At 38.3% G+C, this 19296-nt stretch overlaps 1 protein-coding gene across 2 annotated transcripts in view; it reads left to right on the top strand.

The window, feature by feature from the left end:
* The window catches only part of vps9d1 (VPS9 domain containing 1), a 34142-nt gene extending 25802 nt beyond the window's left edge, over positions 1-8340 (top strand). For both annotated transcript variants that reach the window (XM_044193641.1, XM_044193642.1), the window contains 3 exons: positions 1529-1633; positions 4487-4601; positions 6523-8340. In XM_044193641.1, coding sequence (XP_044049576.1) covers positions 1529-1633; positions 4487-4598 — 217 coding nt within the window. In that variant the 3' untranslated portion in view covers positions 4599-4601; positions 6523-8340. The remainder of the gene's footprint in view (positions 1-1528; positions 1634-4486; positions 4602-6522) is intronic.
* Positions 8341-19296: the final 10956 nt, after the last annotated feature.

Genomic DNA, 19296 nt, shown 5'->3' on the forward strand with positions numbered 1-19296 from the left:
TCGATTATTTATTTTTTCTTGTTTATATTTTAGAGACTAAGACCGCAATCATGTCTGACATGATATAATCAGTAAGCATCTTTTGTGAAAATCAATGCAGCTTGGCCAGAAAAAAAAGAGAGAATCAAAACCAGCATTTCAAAGGGACAACAGTTTTTTTCAAAGGCAAACTCTGGCACTACTAGGTCATCACAGAACATTTTATTTTAACAATGTCATAATCTAGCCAGTGGCCACTGACAGCTCTAATTCAATTAAACTTTCATTCAGCAGTGAACTTGAAATTTTACCCCTAATTCTAAGCCTTCCTCCTTGAAGAGGGTACATTTGGTCTGTGTACTTTCCTGCCTCCAATCTGCCAGTGTTCAAATTTTGTCTGTCCTGATTGCGGCTCAGCACAGGCCCATATGTGACTGCTTTTTTAGTCCATCTAAACATAGGTTGCCTTTCTGCACGTCACTGTGACTCAGATAGAATTTGGAAGTGAATTTATAACTAATCACAATGTTCTGCTGACAGACGAGCTCATCACATTTCAGCAGGAATGAGTGTATTTTATATTTACATTGCATATTTAACTCTCGTTTCTGCTTATTTTTTTGTCGCAACCCACACTTTAGTTTATAATCAACTGTGTTTATTGTACTCCCTGCCCTCTTATTCATTGAACAGCATTTCCATTTTTGTCAGTTGTTTGTCCTTGACCAACTGGGAGCTCATTTGTTCTCTTGTATCCTTTTGTCCAGATCCCTTTCTTTTCTGTCTTCTATTGTGCTGCTAAATTGGTCACCAAGTTTCTTCTGTATCCTGTTGATGAAGATTTTTTCCCCCCTCTGCGCATTTCTGCAGTTTTTTTTTTTTTTTAACTTGTTTTATCCTTCACAAAATTGGAATGCATTGCAAACCCATAATGGAGCTCAATCTTCTCACTAAAATCAGTATTTATGTATGTGGGAAGAGTGCTTTGTATTCTCGGAATGCAGAGACACCAGTTTTCGTGTGAGAGGTTTGATGTGTGTGTTTACAGTAGTGAACTCATAAGATTATAATTCAGGGTTGTGTGTGTGAGGTCCAGCTCTCAGCGGTTACATGAGCCTGTCCACACCTTCCAGAACCTGCAGAAGGAGAGTATCCAGTTGCATGCAGCCGGGTCAGTCGAGGGCCAGCAACCTACCTTCTCACGCAAACTAGCAAGCAAAATGTTAGCCCTGCGTGTGAGTCCTGATAAACAAATGGTCACTGTCTGCACACAGGGAGAATGCTATCAGGCTGTTATCATCTCCCAGGCTGCAATTTGTCCTCCCAACAGAACTCAGGGAGAGAAAAAAAAGCTTAATCATTTCCATCCCTGAACACGCATCCCATTAAGAGCTACATTTGATTTAGTTTCCATTGAGTCCCCCAGGGAGCACATGCCATCATACTCTGTAAATGGCACCCTCTATTTTTTCCCTTCTTCTCTATTTATTTACATCTGTTTTCCTCTTTTACTTGATCTCACTGCCTCCTTCCTTCTTCCGTCTGACAGTGGTGCAGATGACCTGTTGCCCATCCTGTCTTACGTGGCTCTGCGGTGCCAATGTCCTCAGCTGGTGTCTGAATGCGCTGCTTTGGAGGAGTTCATTCATGAAGGGTGAGTCATCATGATAGAAAAAGATGAATGACCATCTCCTTTGTTTGCACCAAATACACAAAAAATTGTCTGAGAAAATTTTAGTCACAATTTTGAAGCAATGTCTATCTGCACAATACCCTTCCTCCATTTCGAAGAAGCTTGCAGATGGCCTTGTACTTAGAGCAAACATGCCTGAAATTAACCTGATAGACATCTTGTTTCCAGCAGCACCAGTTAACTGTTTTCAGTGAAAATGCTCTGATAAACTAACTGTAGCAGAATGAATACTGGACATACATCAGGTGGCCAGAAACACGACCCAACACATTCACCATTACGATTTTTTAATTGGCTTTAAATTAGGACAAAACAATACCAGTACTTACAATTTTAAATTACCGTTATCCAGATATCCGCTGGCTACACAGGAAGCCCCAAAACATTGTCCATTGCCCCCAGAGGCTAAATTGTCGTCAGATGATAGCCGATGGGTTCTGTGATTGATTAGAGCCTGACTATAGTTTGTCCATCAGAGAGCAGTGACAAGGTTATTTTCCAAGTTTAAAATGTCTCGCTCAGTACATATTTTTGTCACAATTCTTTTAACAACCAAAATTAAGGAATCCTTTATCAAAAATGTGCTCATGTTAAGCAAATGAATATTGGCTGATATACCGTAATCAGATTTTTTAAAGTCTCCAATATAGGTATCTGTATCCACCCTTTAAAACATTCAGTATTGGTCGAGCTGTAGTATTCATGTACATAGTGACAGTGCTATATCCAATCTTTAATCAGATAACCACCATACTCTTTTCTGATGTCAACAGGTGCAATTTGAGAGAGAGAGAATACCATCTTTCAAATCATAGAATTTGTAAAATAGTAATAATGTAATTGTTGTGTTAATAATAATAATAATAATAATAATAATAATAATAGGAATGCAGTGTACACTGTCTTAAAATAGTGTCGTAAGCATAAGCCACAACTTCAACACAAATACCAAGTTAAGCAGTCGTGTAGGACAGCTGGAGGTGGGCTTGAAATACTACATCATACTGAGTGTCATTGCGTGTGAGTTCAGACCACACCCAAGAGGTCTACTCATGGCTATAAAAACAGTGGGTTATAAAAGCCAGCTGGTTAGATTGGCAGTGGTCAAGGAATGTCAGGATATTTGGGATTTGGTTTTTCTTCTCTATAAAAATAAAAATAAAGTCCCACTTGATGTTTATGTAGTTCAGTGGGTTGGAAGGGTTCCAGTGAAGGGAGAGGTGGAACCAAGATGGGCCACAAATTTTCTTTGGGTCATCCCCCAAGACAATTTTAAGGTTTTTGACTTAACACTATGCAATTTCACATCATTTTGGACCATTATTATTACTATAGATAAAGCCCTGATCCAACAGTAAGGGCTGGTGAGTGGCATCAGTTGTGTTCAAAACATACCACGATGAGTATGTTACTAACTACTGTTGTTGTGTTGTTGATTTATTTTCCACTGCTCGGGGCCAATAAACTAATGACGATGGCAGCTATGCATACGGTAGATGGGCTACCGCAAAAACACTCGCATGTTATGGATTCACAGTGTATAGAAAATTTGTAACACAGGCATTTAAGCGACAGTTTTCTTGTACTTATATCTAACTACCTTGATATTTGGCACTCAATTAGTGTGATGAACATGGTTTTATCAGTTCTTATGATCGCGCATTAGTTAACAACCGGTTCCACTAACAGTCACAATCTTTAAAATGATAGATAAATATGCCCTTTGTTTTCTTAGGCGCCGCACATTGGCTGGGAAAAGGTGAGAGAGGGAGGAAGATAGCGTAGATGACAATGTTTATTACGTTTGGCTACTCACTAAAATGTATCTTCAGCGATTACAGCCCACTGTGACAGGTATCACACAGAGAACTTAAGTCAAACAGAGGTCTGTGGACCCTTGATAAAGACGTACCCCCAAATAGAATGTAAAGTGTTTTGTTTTTCAGACGAAATTTTTGTTGACAAAAATAATAATGCATTTCGTCATACTTTTTGTTTGTTTTTAAGTTTCCATCATGTTTTCTTGGTGGAGGAAGAAAGGTTGTCAACAAATACTTTTTGTCATAGTTTTTGCTGACAAAATTAAGATTGTGTCAGATGCATTTAGCGTTTTAGTAGCATTTTTATTTATTAAATTTCAGCATGAACATTCGGGTATAGTGCCAAGCTAACACCACATTAGCTATATTTTATTCACAATTTCCAGACCACAGTCAAGGTTAAGCATCTTTGTATCTCCTTTCCTTTCTCCATCTCTCACTTTCTCTGTCCACTCACTCTGTGTCCATCTGTGCAGCGTGTAGCATCCTGGCTACTGTCGGTCTCGTGTCTTGCTCTCGTTAGTTAAAGGTCAGCCAGAGTTGACTTTCTTTCCAGCCCCCTTCTGTCTCTTGTCTGCTGTCTCTGAACAAACCTCCACCCTCATCACTTGTTCTTCTCACAAATCAACCGTCCATCCATCACTCTCTTTCCTCATGCTGCCCCTTTTGATAAATGTATAACAGCTCTAAAAGTGAAAAAGAGTCAGATCTCTTTCACTAACTAATATGGTCAAGGTTGAGCAGAGGCCTTTTGGTCCTTAACTCACCATGGGAAAATGCTGATTAAATTGAGGCTCTATTCTGTGCTTGAATGTTTGGGATTTTTGTGGTCATGCCATGTTATGTTCAGAATTAAGTTTTCTGTTTGTGTCCCTATTTCACTTCTAACAGTTTTCTTTGATCTCAAAAAGTTCAAATAAACGGAAGAAACCAGGTTTATCACTTTTACTTACTGATGTCTTGTTATCAGCTAACACTAACTTCTCTTTTTCAGCTATTTGATAGGAGAGGAAGGCTACTGTCTGACCTCCATGCAGAGTGCTTTGGCCTATGTTGAGTCATTGCACACAGGAGGAGCTCACCTTCCTGCAGACAAGCTCATTTGAAAGGTAAAGGAAAGTCCATACTTGACGCAGTGATAACGATTTTGTTGACCTTTTGTATAAAGTAAGCTGAGATGGTATGTAATGGGCTTTTAATGAAAACAAAATATAGTCTGCGGATGGAAAAAAATCTTGCAACGTTTTATGTTAGTGATGAAAACTTGCATTCAAAAAATATTATCAAAAATTGATGGAGTGAAATAGACTGAGAATGATGCACTACACTGAGGGGTGAGTGTTGATGAATAGCTTGTTTGTTGCCCAAGGTGTTGTTTCCACACTGCTACTCGGCGAGATAGGGTGTGATGACACTGCATGTTATAAAATGTGACATGCTCAACTGGCATCCCCTAAAACTCCCGGTGACACAATGATTCCACTACAGCCAAATATTTAACTTTGCAGACTGCTGTGCTCCACAGAGCTGTCACTCGTCTGCCGGGTGGCTGGATTGAGAAGGGGAAGCGTTCTGAGTATTTTAGACTGGAGGAATGGATTTAGTTTTAAATGTCTGGTTTATACAATATGTAGACACTTGTTACATGTATGACTTGACATGTCTTCTCTCTTACACAGAATAGATTTTGACCACATTCATGTCTAATAAGGCTGTAAGTCGTATTTTTTCAAAAAAGCAAAAACAAGCCTTAATTTAGATTCTTATTTCATGTTTGAACAGAATATATACAGACAGGTGATAAATTGAAGGAAAAACCTGAATATATTATTGGTGAAACATAACTGATGCAGATGAATCCTCTCATGAATTATCTCATCCTTGGACTATTAGTAACTAGTAACTCAATCAACGGTCTGTGTAAGTGTTCTTATCTTCAAAAAGTATTCTTCCAAAAACAGGTGTTGTAAAAGGTGGGAGTCGTCTTATAATCAGGATCATCAGGCCCATTCACTGCCAGTCCTCACCTACTCATCCGGTCTTTCTTTACTTTTCCTCCCTATGTGTTATAAGAGTAGCGTGGCTCCTTTAAGGAACAGGGCAGTGCATAGTGAGTGTGTGGACGAGCGAGAGAGAGTGACGATGACTGCACTCAGAGCAGACAGGTGTTGACGATCAGAGAGGGACAGGTTGGCAGTGAAGTTGTCTAGTGGCAGTAAAAGTACAGTGTAGGTTACAGTTTGCCCATGAATAAATGCTGCAGCTCCTCAATACCCAAGATGTGTCTTGCTTCCCAGCTGCTGGGTAAAAGTAAAGGTGGTTAGCCCCGAGGTTAGCATCAATTTCAGCCCTGAAGGAAAACAAAGTCTTCCCTGTGCTTCCCGACCACGGTTTGAAAGCTGCAGCAGGAATGGTTAACAACACTATGCTTAAGCTACCTCATTAAGCAGATCATATAAACCATTTATTTAATACAAGTCATAGTGATAAACTACTCTTATTAGCTTTTTACTCGCAAAGCTTTTATTGTATTATTTTCAGTAACGAGATTTTACTTGCCAAATGGGGGGGGGATTAAATCACAATGTTACGATGGTAGAGGTCTCAGTGGTTGGTGATGGACGGTGGTGATCGTTAATCTGCCCATCCCTATCCCCAACAAATGGACTACTCCTGTGTGAGTGACATTTGCTAAAAACTACAGTGGCCAGTGGTTTTAGAAAATTACTGAGACCTTTTTAAAAAAGAAACTATACATTTGAGCCGTTTTTAAAGATCTTGTCTTGGTAGGAGACGCTTTGGGCTGAGTGCCACAGACAGGCTGAATAAGTCAAAGTGTTGAGACATGGACTAACACATTATTGTTGGTTTTGGACTTTTCATGAGATTAGAAAAGACAGAAAAATATTGAATGCTCCTATCCTTTTAACAAAAGGACAAAATCAGCCCAACCTAACCCTAACCCTGAATACTTTATTTTTTAAATGTATTGCCAGTGCAGGGAATAATATATTTCATTTTGTGTTGTAGGCTGCTGCAGTCACAAGAGACAGTTCATCCCACTTCCCTGCTGTGCTACAGTCAACAGCTGAACCTGCAGCTCCCTGCAAGTTGTGCAGATGCGTTATCTTGTATATACACAGAGATACTGTATATTTAACAGAAGGACTTCTTTTTGCTCTGTTTCCAACAGACAACAAAACCAGTGCCTATGAGTTTATTCTAACCAAGTCAGACCCTGCATGGGGCCAAACTGGGCTTTGCTGGGACCTCCTAAGGATGTGTTTTCAAGCTGTAAAGCATTGTTGCATTAACTAGCACTGGATTGTTAAAGGGACTGTGATTGAGGTTGGAGTTATCTTAGGGAACCTTTGGAAGTGATGCCATTGACTATATGAATGCTTACAGAGGAAAAATCTGCCATATGGTTTACTAATGGGGAAATATATTTATAAACCATATGGCAGGTTTTTCCAAAGATTTGAAAGTTTTTATGTACCCTGTGACATTTTTTTCTTCTTACAAAAAAACATGCAAAGTCATAAATTAGTGTGTTCATGTTTTAAGACCGGTGGCAAAATCCATCCACAGAATATGAATTAAAAATACTAATTTACGCACTTTTGGGTGGTAAAGCCTTCAGGGCTGGAGCTACAGTACACTGGATGATGGTTTGGGTTCAGATAGATCTATTTGCAGACAGATGGGACAGAGACAGTGATTGTCAGAGATGCGATGTAACAGGGACAGTGTGAGACACTGGAAGAGCACAAGACTAACTGCTGTGTCTAACTGCTGTGAAAGGTCCAGTTTGGGGCATCTGTTGACAGTTACTGTGTACAGGAATATTGTTAGGTAGTACTTACTGTACGTAGTAATACTGTTGCACTTCGTTAGTTGGTCCACTTTTAAGTGTGTGTGTGTGTGTGTGTGTATGTGTGTGTGTGTGTTGTAAGACAATTTGCAAGCCACGCCGCAGATACATGTGACTTACGTTTACCTTAAATTCATTTTTTTTAACGCCAAGGTTCAAAATAAGCAAACCCCCCAAGGGAAGGTTAAAAGAGAAACTCATTTCACAGCCTATTTTTATACTTTTCACCCATTTCCCAATGCTTCACTTGATGCCTACAGTTGCCCCAAATTCACAACCATAGGATGGGAGCAAAATCCCACTTATATATTTGGAAATGAATTATCCACCGTTTCTTGAGGCACTTAGAAAATATTAGATGTATGGTATTAAAGACATTTTAAAATACTTTTCTATGAAGTCCTTCAAACACATTCAAATATCTTTATGGTGTGTCACAGCAGATGATGGGCAGTGATTTTAAATTATACTGCATGTGTTAGAAGTGGGCTAAAATATGCAAAATTTGTTTAGGTTGTGTTTGAAGACACTTAAAGCAGACTTGCCTCCAGTGTCACTTACAGACTGAAAAACTACAGTTTTATTAAGTGTTTGGTTTGTTTGCTAGCTTGAATTTACTATGTAATTTTTATTTTTATTTTATATGGGTCTATACGATGTGAAAAGATGACTTAAGAACCATTTTGGATTTGTTAACACTACATTGACAGTCACATTAACACCAAAAACAGATTTATGTCTATGTAATAAATATTTATGTAAATATATTAAAAATGGCAGGATGCTATGATATTTTGCAGAGTGGATTAAGCCACTACATTTGTGTAAATGATTGGCCATCTTGCTTTGCTTTTGAAAACTGAATGTGTTATTTCATTATTAAACTGTTTTACTGTGAAAGGTTGGGAATGTTAGAATGAGAATGATTGTGTGTTTGAGAGATGGGTCAATAAAGAGAACAGAGAAATGTTTAATATGTGTGTTGTTGTCTGACTCGACATCTGGCCCGGGGCCTGTATTACAAAGCAAGATCATCAGACTCGGGCTCTCTTTGAGGTACCTGGTCTTACTAAACCTAACATTGACGATCCTGGATCACTGGTCTCACTAAGCCGGGCCCCGTTCTTCGTATGTGGATAACAGTTATCCAGATTAGAATGTTGATGATTTGACATGAGTCTGGATTTTTTGGTTCTTCAAAACTGTCTTAAAATTCATCTGGAACTGTTGTCATAGCAACAAGTCCTTAAACCCAAACCTGTAAAAGTACAGGCTTATTGACAGCTGGATCACGTTTTAGGGTGAACCCCATACATTGAGTCATTTTCAGATGCAAATGGGTTGCTTTCTTAGATGAAATAGTGTTGATATAATTATCATTTTAGATGAGAACATGCAGGTTATTGAGAAATCAGTATGATCTCTTGATGTAGTTACCACAATTTAATTTTCATAATGAAGAGTTAATTATACTTAATAAAATATACAACAAAATAAAAGTCTGTACACTAAAAAGGACCCAAGCCAAAATGTAGTTTGAGATACTGTGAGCAAATAGACATAAACTCAACTAAAAGATTCTGACTATTAAAAGACCAGTGGTTTTAAATCCTAAAGCATTTAATTTGACATTAAAATGGGACTTTGTCATTTGAACTCTAAAATGTATTAAATAATTAACTGCAGAACTCATTGTGCTGAAAATTGTTAATGCAATTAAAGCTGCCTTTTAAGAAGGGGTTAAGATTTCATTTTCATAGCAGGCTCATGATTATCACTAAAAAGTCTCACGTCCATGGGGGAGAACCCCACCAAGCACATATACACATTTACAGTTCCTACTGTAAATACTGGCTCATCTATGAAGATTAATCACTCTCAGGCCTTTCTCACAACAGACATTTTGTAATGTCATAGTAAGAAAAGCACAAGTGTAATGGATAACATTAACTATGGCTGCTTTATAAAGGTTCCAGGGCTCTTGTAATGTGTATGCAAGCTCACTGGTAATGCTTAACGAGACATTATAATGGCATGGGACCATCATTAATGTTATTGAATACATCTCTGCTTTTCCTGCTAAGTCAAAATGTTTCCTGTGAAAAAGGCGTATGGGTTTCTTTTAAATAATAAAGAATCTTCCTCACTGAGATTTGATAACTTCTACGTGGGAACAAAAACAATAAAGACAATAGCAGACATCTTAAGTAGGAATAGACCATTTACCATTTTTACAGTGGCACTTCAAACAATGAGAAGTCATATGGGATGTCTGCTCTTTATTGAGATAAATGAATTAATGTTGAACTCTAAACAATCCTGGACCTGTTTCATTTTCCACCAAAAGTACAGCAGAGAACAATTTCCAAAAAACATCCCCTGCCTCTTGTCACCCACAACTAACAGGAACCGATGTGACATGTTTGCCTTTTTTTTAATTCGGCTGTCAGTTGTTAGGGTGTCTGTGTGAGGATGATGCCTGGATGATGCAGGAGGCTGTGATGGGCACATGGCTGAATAGCAGCAGAAGAAAAAACAACATGCCACTCTGAATCAGTCAGATCACCACACAGTATGTCATCCTCATCTTGCTCGCGTTCTCTTGCTTTTTTTCTCCATGAATGTTCTTTTTCTGTCTCACTGTGTTCGTTTTGTCCCTTTCCAGTTCACTTACCTCATCACCCCCATACCAACTGAACCGCAGTTTCAGAGTTCCTCGGGTCCATTCCAGGTCAGCGGGGTCATTGCCTCCTGCTTCAGGCTTAAACAACCAGCATACAGTGCAGTGCAGTTTCAATTATATTAGCTGTATATTTAGTATCAGCTAGCTTAAACATCATGTTACATATTCAAAAGTAAATTTTAAACCCAAACATAACCTAATCTTAATTTTAGTCCTGAAAAAAAGATTTTCTTCTAGCAGTCTGTTAAAGTTCTACATAGTGCTAGCGACCAGCGGGAAGAAAAGCGGGTGGTTAAAGGTTAAAGAAATAGTTTTGGGAAATGCGATTATTTGCTTTCCTACTGAGAGTAAGATTAATACCACTCACATGTCTGTACGCTAAATATGATATACTATACAGTATATCGTATTTTTGGGCACTGTCAACATGAATACAATCCTTGAAAACGTAATGTCCCAATTCATCGCAAGAGTCTAACGATCTGCCAATAAATACCAGCTGTGCCAGCTGATTGTCCTAGGCCTAAACATCAACATCAAATCACCACTCAGTTATCCTTTTTGACTTGTCATGGTACGAAAAGCACAGGTGTTACTGATAACATTGATAATGGCTCTGTTCTATTCAAGTGTCCTAGTAAATCCTAACAGTGTGACAGTGAGTCAGTATGTACAAACTCGAACCCTGAAACTGATGCAGCTACATGGAATTCACCCATCATTAATGTTATTATTTACACCTGTGCTTTTCCTGTGAAAATGGCCTATATGCTCTTAACATTGTTAAAAAATAACTTGAGTTCCTTAGAAGCTTTTAGACCACATTTCAACAAAGGATTAAATCTGTTTATGTCAAATGCTTCTTTAAGAAGTAGAATGTCCCTCTATTTACTTTGATCCATTATTTCTGAGTTTTTGTAAACTGTCCATAGACAAATATCATTTTCAAGAGTTGTCTCCAACTTTGGTTCCAGGTTTCATTCATTACATGATGTTAAATGTTTAAACACAGCTCTGTTGGGTCCCCTTGAGTGTTCACTTAATCTGGCAAATTAAGTAGCATTCAGTGTTGTCTGTAATCAGCATGACAGCCAGGACATCTGAAATGATACACAACAGAACTTTTGCTGTAGATGGATCCATATTTGTGGTCATCTACATTTTAGTGGAAAAATTGGAGAACACATCATAAAAGGATTTCTGTCAAAAATGAGGAAGAATCTAACCAAAGAGGTCAAGATCATAAAAGTACAGGACTCCAAGAAGACTTCATATTTCACATCTACTGTGTTAAAGATGCTACACCTCAAGTCTTCAAAAATTATGTTGTCTATTTTGGAGTATATCAGGAACTTTAACACCCAACCTAAATCTTTATATAAGTGACAAACCAAAAAGTGTACTTACAAAAGCAGGACAAAGCTATTTTTTATACTTTTTACTCTGTCCTGAAAAGAAATGTGCATCAAAACATGGCGTCTGTGGTAAAATGTTCTCTCACCCTGTTGTCACACATTGGCCCTAAACCACTTTACAAAACCACATTTTGAGCCAATGGGTTCATAATTGAGTTACTCTGTGTGACATGCTGGCATACAGTACATATGTGTTTACCAGTGTGTTTTACTGCCGTGTCTGTGACTGTGTGTCCTGTTAGCATGGTGGGACACACCCTGGCGGAGATAGCGTGACTTGAGAGTTCTGACTCTGCTTCCCTAACCTCAAAGCTGGCTGCTGATATGACACAAGCCTCTGGAGTATGTGAGCCTATGTCAGTAATTTCCAAAGCAACAAGCAGCTGTTATTAAATAGTCACAGACCATCATAGATCATCCCTCTGTCCCCTTTTTCAACTGACTCCTAGTAACTCATCAGGCTAGAGAAAGATGATATCTCACTAGGGACCACACACAGAATCTCCTGCCTTCATAGCTGCCCTGCCTCTCTAATTAAACTAACTTTTGTCAGTCAGCCTGTCTGACTGCATCTTGTGGTGTTGCCTGGCGAATCAATATGTGGTGTGTCAGTTTTTCAGAAACTGAAAACTTCAACACTGCTTTGTTGAGGTCTCGCTGCTTGCAGCTTTCAGCTTGTTTTTCCATCTTGTTTAAACATTTAATCCATCTCATCTCAGCCACTCCAGTTTTTAATCAAACGCAGATGGGCAATTTTACACCCACCTCTCAAATGTTGAACTGCTCTTCCTCTCTTGTTACCATCATCTCTGTGTTCTAACAATAATCTGTTGTATCATCATGTAAAGGGCAGGTCTGAACCATCAACAGGTGTCTCCATCCCTTTTCACCTACTGTATATTCAATCACTTTATCAAAATAAATGTATTCACTCTGAGCTATGTCTGTGCAATTACCCTACTTACCAAACTTGAAAACTTGAAAGGAAATGGCGTTCCACCAATCTGGAAGAATCTCGTTTAGTCTGGCAAGATCGTCTTAAAACATATGGGAAAGCCCTCCGGAATGCCAGAGCAGCCTACTACTCACCATTAATAGAGAGAAATAAGAACAACTACATGTTTCGCCGTTTTTTTTTTTGGCAGTTCCGCATTTTTCGACATAGAAGCTTCATTCAAACATCAACACATTCAGCACAATTAGGACATTTTGACTATAACTATTATTGTTCATACCTTTAATACTTTCCAAAACGTTCATTGTTTCTATGGAAGGCTATAGGGGACTATATTAAAAGGATAATGTAATTCCACAATAGCATTATAATTTTCCACGTGTGTTATTTTGTGAGGGATATATTTGGTCATAATTCCAATTAAAAGTCCAAATAATAAATTAAAAGAGATCAAATTAAAAAGATTATATTTTATTACACTCCTAGGAATAATCAGGCCACAAATAAACTTAAAAAGAAAAAGGAACTTGAAAGAGCTAATTTAAATTGTAACATGATAATTTGAAAATGTAAAGTGACAATGAAAAAAGTGAAATTAAAGCTTAAATGGAAATGCTCAAACTGAAAGCTTAAATTGTAAAGATGAAATTGAAAATGGCAATGGAAAAAAGAAAAGGTAAACATCAAATATGAAACTCAAAATGGGAAATGGAAAGGCTTAAATGGAAATACTTAAATTAAAAGCTTAAATAGAAAAAACTAAATTTGTTTTGCATTTGTACTTTATCATTTTGCATTAGACATTTGGCATTTTAAATGTCATCTTTTCCATTTTCCATTAGGCATTTCCCATTTCGCATTTGACATTTGGTTTTTCAAGCTGTATGTAAATGAGGAGGCGTGGCCGAAAGGTTGGAGGGGGGTTTATTGGAGACTCTGTGTTCTTCTACACATGCAAAAGTTCACACACACAGTACAGTGAAACGTTTTGGAGTAACGCAGCTGTTTTAGGTGTTTGCATATATGTGTGTGTGTGTGTGTGTGTTTAGAAACTTGCATCACACTGTTCACACATGGTAAAGTGGCTACAGGTTCATACTGTACAAGTCACAGCATTACCAGTGCAGTATATGGCTACTGTATGGAATGTTAGATTTAATTACATTTAATTACATTTTAATTACAATTATTTCTAGCGTAGACTACTGCACTTTATTCTTCAGCTCTTTTACACTATTTGTGTAGTTGTCCCTAATGTATGAAGGAGTTTTCTACTTCATTGAACTGACCAATAATATGTTTATGTGTGATGCTAGCATCACCAGCCGTGGTAACTTGGCTGCTGTCACCTGATCTTCTGCTAGTCCTGCGGCATTGGGTCACTTAATCTGTCTTCTATGAAAAGATTAAACAACCATATCTAACACTGTAGTTCAGTGTTGTGTTGCTACTCACCTGAAGTCAAACAGGAGGAACCACAGAGGAGACTGTTTAACTGTTTCCGCTATGCCATGTTTCAGTATCTTACTACAATATATAACCCTACTCATTTAGAAAAGCTTGCACATTTTGTTGTCATCAGAGCACAGCAACATGGAAACATGGTCATGTATTAAATCAAATCAGGTTTATTGGTCTCTTCACTGTATGTGTATAAAGGCGAGTGAAAGTCTCGGGTGCTTGCTCGACAACAGTGTATATGAATAAGTCCAAATACACTCTAGTCTAAAATTGCCTGATTTAATACAGGGTTAGACTGTTGAAGCAGTGCAGTGTATGAGGTTAACACAAGCTCCACTGTTTTTGTATTGTACGGACTTGTCCTCCCTCCTGCAGACAGAAGTGTTTCACCTGAACATCACAGTGAAGGAGCACTTGGTGTCACATCTTTGGATCAGCGGTCAGCTGCAGTGTTTGCAGAAGTGCTCACTGGGTCACAGTACAAGCTGGACGTTAGATACACAGCTGATTCTGTATCCACTGGATCAATGGACACCACTAGACTCGGGACTTTTTCTCTCACTCAGACACATTGACACTTTATTAAAGTCTCTACAGTTTTGTTATTTTTATATGATCTATAATTACCTTGTTTTATTTTGCTTATTGTATTTTGCTTGTTATATCTTGCTATTCCCTACTGCACATTTCTGTACTCCCTGTATGCTGCTGTGGCACCTGAATTTCCCCTTGGGGATCAACAAAGTGCAATCTTATCTTAACCACTAAACATTAACAGACTTTACATTTACATTACACTGTACAGTAACAGTACACATTTGTTGTGCTTTACGTTATTTGCTTCTACCACTGCTGAAATTAGAAAGATATGACGGTTGCCAACTCACAGCCACAGGTTTGTATTAATTACTATTACAGTAATTGAGTTATGATTATGTAGGATTACTCATTTGTTCTGCTGTCTTTGAAATAATCTGTTAATTTGTTGAGGCAGCAAAATAATTTGTATTTGTATTTGAATAAAAATGGAAATAGGCATAACAATCCTGTTTTTTCATTACATTTCTAATTTTTGGTTAACAAAATGTTAAAGGTCCACTATGTAACATTTAGGAGGATCTATTGGCAGAAATGGAATATAATATTCACAAGTATGTTTTAATTAGTGTATAATCGGCTGAAAATAAGAGCTGTTTTTATCTACAGAGGGAGCGGGTCCCCTTTCACGGATGTCGCCATGTTGCACCACCTTGTTTCTACAGTAGCCCAGAACGGACAAACCAAACACTGGCTCTAGATAGGGCCTTTTGCGTTTTTCACGAGTTTTGCGGCCACCGTAGTTTCTACTACGCGCTTGGAAGGGGAGGGTGATCCGAGCTGTATTCAAATGGTTGCAAACTGCAATTTCAACGCTAGATGCCGCTAATTCCTACATAGTGGACCTTTAAAATAAGTGTTCTTCAATAAACCGCTGCAGCAACAGAAGTTCCCACACTGGACCTTGACCCTCAGTCTCCTAGTCATCAGTCAACTATGCTAACTGCTCAACCATGCCTTAGCACTGTCAGATATGTTACATAATACAACTAGCATGTCGTATAGCAAAATAAGGGCATGTAGCAGTATTTTGATCTAATGGGAAAACTACAGATCCACAGTAACAGTATAAGCGGTGATATTGTGGAAGCTGTGGAAATAAGAGACAAGCAACTTCTCTTTCTGATTACATCTCTTGTGTCGTTTATACACAAAAACATAACAACATTTCAGTGATAAAAATTCCGCTTAAAAACCAGCTGGCTTTGCTGTTGCCATAGCTACCCACAGACGTCTTGAAGTGTGCAAATCAACATCAAACAGGCTGAATCCAAATGTCTGGACTTCCTCCTGTCCATTGCTAGCAGCAAATGTGGATGCAAGGCACAGTGCTGTTCTTTGACTTGTTTGGACTCATACTGCTCCCCCTGCTGTCCATAAGGAACTACTGCGCCCCAGGCGTTTCAAACCCTTCCTCCAGCCTTTGGGCCACGCCTCCTCATTTACATACAACTTGAAAAGCCAAATATCAAATGCGAAATGGCAAACGCTTAATAGAAAATGGAAAAGATGAAAATTAAAATATCAATGGTCAAATGCTAAATGGAAAAGATAACATTTTAAATGTCAAATGCAAAAAAAAGATTTAGTTTTTTCTATTTAAGCTTTTAATTTAAGTATTTCGATTTAAGCCTTTCCATTTTCCACTTTGAGTTTCATATTTGATGTTTTCTTTTTTCCATTGCCATATTCAATTTAATCAGTCTGAGCATTTCCATTTAAGATTTTGCATTTTAAATGTTTTTAATTTTTTCATTGTCACTTTATATTTTCAAATGATCATTTTCATTTTAAATTAGCTTTTTCTTCAAGATCAATTTAATTATGGCCTAATTATTCCTAGTAGTGTAATAAAATTAAGAACTTTTTGAATTTTATCTCTTTTAATTTACTATTTGGACTTTTAATTTGAATTGAAACCAGAAATTATGACCAGAAATATCATCCATATTATTTGAGTAAAAATTAAAATGCAATAATCCAATTTTCATTTTCACATACTCATATGGGCGTTCTATGACCATATTAAAATCAAAATGGAAAAGCTGTTTGACATTTCATTTTTAAAGTCATACCCCGCTGTACAGTGGACAATATTCAAATGAAATCAGCGAAAAAGTGCCCCAGTTTATTGCATTTACATTTACATGTCACCACCCTCTTTTTGTGTCAAAATGAAAAATCTGTCTGTCCTCTCATCAAAGCGGTTTTTCAGTTAGGACGTCACTTCCTTGTTCAGTGATTTGGTTCATTAACATTTACAAGTTCTACCTACTAACCTGGTCCAGGTTACGTGCCACACTGGAAGTAGCAGTGTTTGTCACTGGGGCAATGACAGCGGCTTAGATGGTGCAGGAAATAACTAAACTAAAACTAACTAAATCACTCTGGTATGAATTTTGCTGCTCCAAGGCCTCTGCAGCCTCTCAGAGGAGCAGCGCTACAAACTTTGCCATCACACAATGGCCGCGATTTCAGGTTCCAGTAGGTAACCTATGGTGTCCCGCCTACAGCGAATGATTGACGTCCTACCTAAAGATCCGCCTTGAGAGGACTGACAGATTTCATTTTCATTTTGACACCAAAAGTGCGTTGTGACATAGACAATAGACTGGGGGCGCTGTTGCTTATTGCATTTGAATATTGTCCACTGTTCAGCGGGGTACGACTTTGAAAATTAAATGGCAAACAGCTTTTCCATTTTCATTTTAATATGGTCATAGAACACCCATAAGAATGAAAGTGAAAATTGGATTATTGCATTTTAATTTTCAAGTTTACAGTATCATTTTACTATAGCCCCCTATAGGCTTCCAAGGTTTTCTGGGAAATTTTCTCCATTCAAATTAATGGATGGAATGTTCAGAACTGACACATCTTCTCACTTTTTCATGCATTTTTCAACTCTTTTCTCCTCATTCACACTTTCAGCTAGAAACTCCATTCAAACTTTGAAATGGTCCACCTCTTCCATACATTATGAGTTTTATTTAACTTTTAAATCCCATTCATACTTTTTGGAAACATTCAACTTTATTTGAAGTTTAGTTATGAGAAACCTTTAAACCCACTCATCTTCAGCCTCTTCCAACTCATTCATACATTTACAAATGTTAGGACCCAGCTCGCTAGGGGAAGGGGAAGCAACATAAAACCAGATGGATTTGGTAAAGTAATTTATTTGCAAGGAACAGATAATTGACACATCCAAAACAATGAGATGAACAACAAAGGAATAAGGGCCTGTGGGTGCTGTTCAAATCAGATAAATAAATATAATCAAAAGTGGACTCTCAAAATAAGAGCTACAATTAACTTTACCCAAAAGAAACCAAAATGGAAATAAGACCTCACTACCTGACCTTATCTGATGAAAAACCAAAAACAGTCAAAACCAGGGAATTCTGAGTGTATGTGCTATCAGTATTCAAAAACTATACCTGGCCCAGTCTCCAGGTAGTTAACAAGTACCTCAATTCTAATTCACAAACATGAACAAGGATTAACATCTATTTGGTTGAAACAATAAAGAGAGCCACAGTGGCGAGCTGTTCACTTGAAATCCCAGCCGCCCCAACTGACAAGATAGCCAAGTATTTATCAGGTGTCCCCTGAATTGCATCCCTGGATTGGAGAGCTGGACTGGGGGCCACTCAAGTCAGGATCTTCAGGTCGCTAGTCAGGAAGTGGGAAGTGGGATGGGCAGACCAATCTGATACAAGGGACCACACATCCTACTTGGATGAAAAGGGTCAGTCACACATTGCAGGCGTAGGCTGCAGCCGTAACAAGGTAGAAACTTAATTCAAACTACAAACCGGTCATGACACTTGAGACTTTGTCACATTAATTAGATTTTTTCATATCTTTCATACAGTATGGGGGAAGCTTCTCACTCTCTGTCATGTTTTCATACATGTGTGTTCAAGCAGGCATGAACACACACACACACACACACACACACACACATACAGGGCTTAAACATTTTCACACTTTTTCAAGTCTTACTTACTTTTTAGCTTTTCAACATCCAGCATATGCAGCACAATTTCTTCAGAAATTGTTCACTCACATATCCTTTCTGACTGATCCTCAGTCTACTGAGTCTCGTTTAGAAGACCATGGCCCCTCTTTCAGTCTTAAACAAAAGCCAGTTTTCTTTTTGTGTTAAAATGAGATGAGTCATCGGCAGAGGGTTTGTGTGGGTGCGTTTGACTGTTTCTGGGGAAAGAAAGGGAGGGAGAAGGAGGAGGAGATGAAGAGGAAGAGAAAGTGGGGTCCAATGGGTTCTCCCTTGCAGTTTAATTATAATTTGCCCTAATTGAGCTGTCAGCCGACCGACAAGTTCAAAACAAAAACTGTGACTGAACCCCCCCCCATTACTATTACTCTCGCTTTACCCACTCTGCTTTCTGGTCCAATCCTTGTCTTGTTATCCTTGTCCCTAGGGACCAAATGAAGCCCACATCTTCATTACAGGCATCTTTATTTACATGACAAATGTACGTTCTTGTTGTTGTAATGTATGCGTTAACAGGACAGTATACAAGACAACAATGCCCCCTCTGATACTGCAGTCTGCTGTGGCCTCCAAACTTCTGTTCTTTTTATCTAAGGGACATGCTGCCCCAAATAACGGCTGGAAGATAAAGGGCCTATAGGGGGTCGGTGCTGGTGCTTGTGAAAGGGAGAGTCACGCTAGGGGGATGTATATGTATCAAACCCGCCTCGAAGATCAACCTACTTGCTCTGTTATTTGCATTAATTTTGTTTCAGTGCTGCAATATCCCCATACATAAACATTAACAATGCTAAAAAG

Source organism: Siniperca chuatsi, linkage group LG4, assembly GCF_020085105.1.
Source record: "Siniperca chuatsi isolate FFG_IHB_CAS linkage group LG4, ASM2008510v1, whole genome shotgun sequence".
In the NCBI taxonomy this organism is placed as follows: domain Eukaryota; kingdom Metazoa; phylum Chordata; class Actinopteri; order Centrarchiformes; family Sinipercidae; genus Siniperca; species Siniperca chuatsi.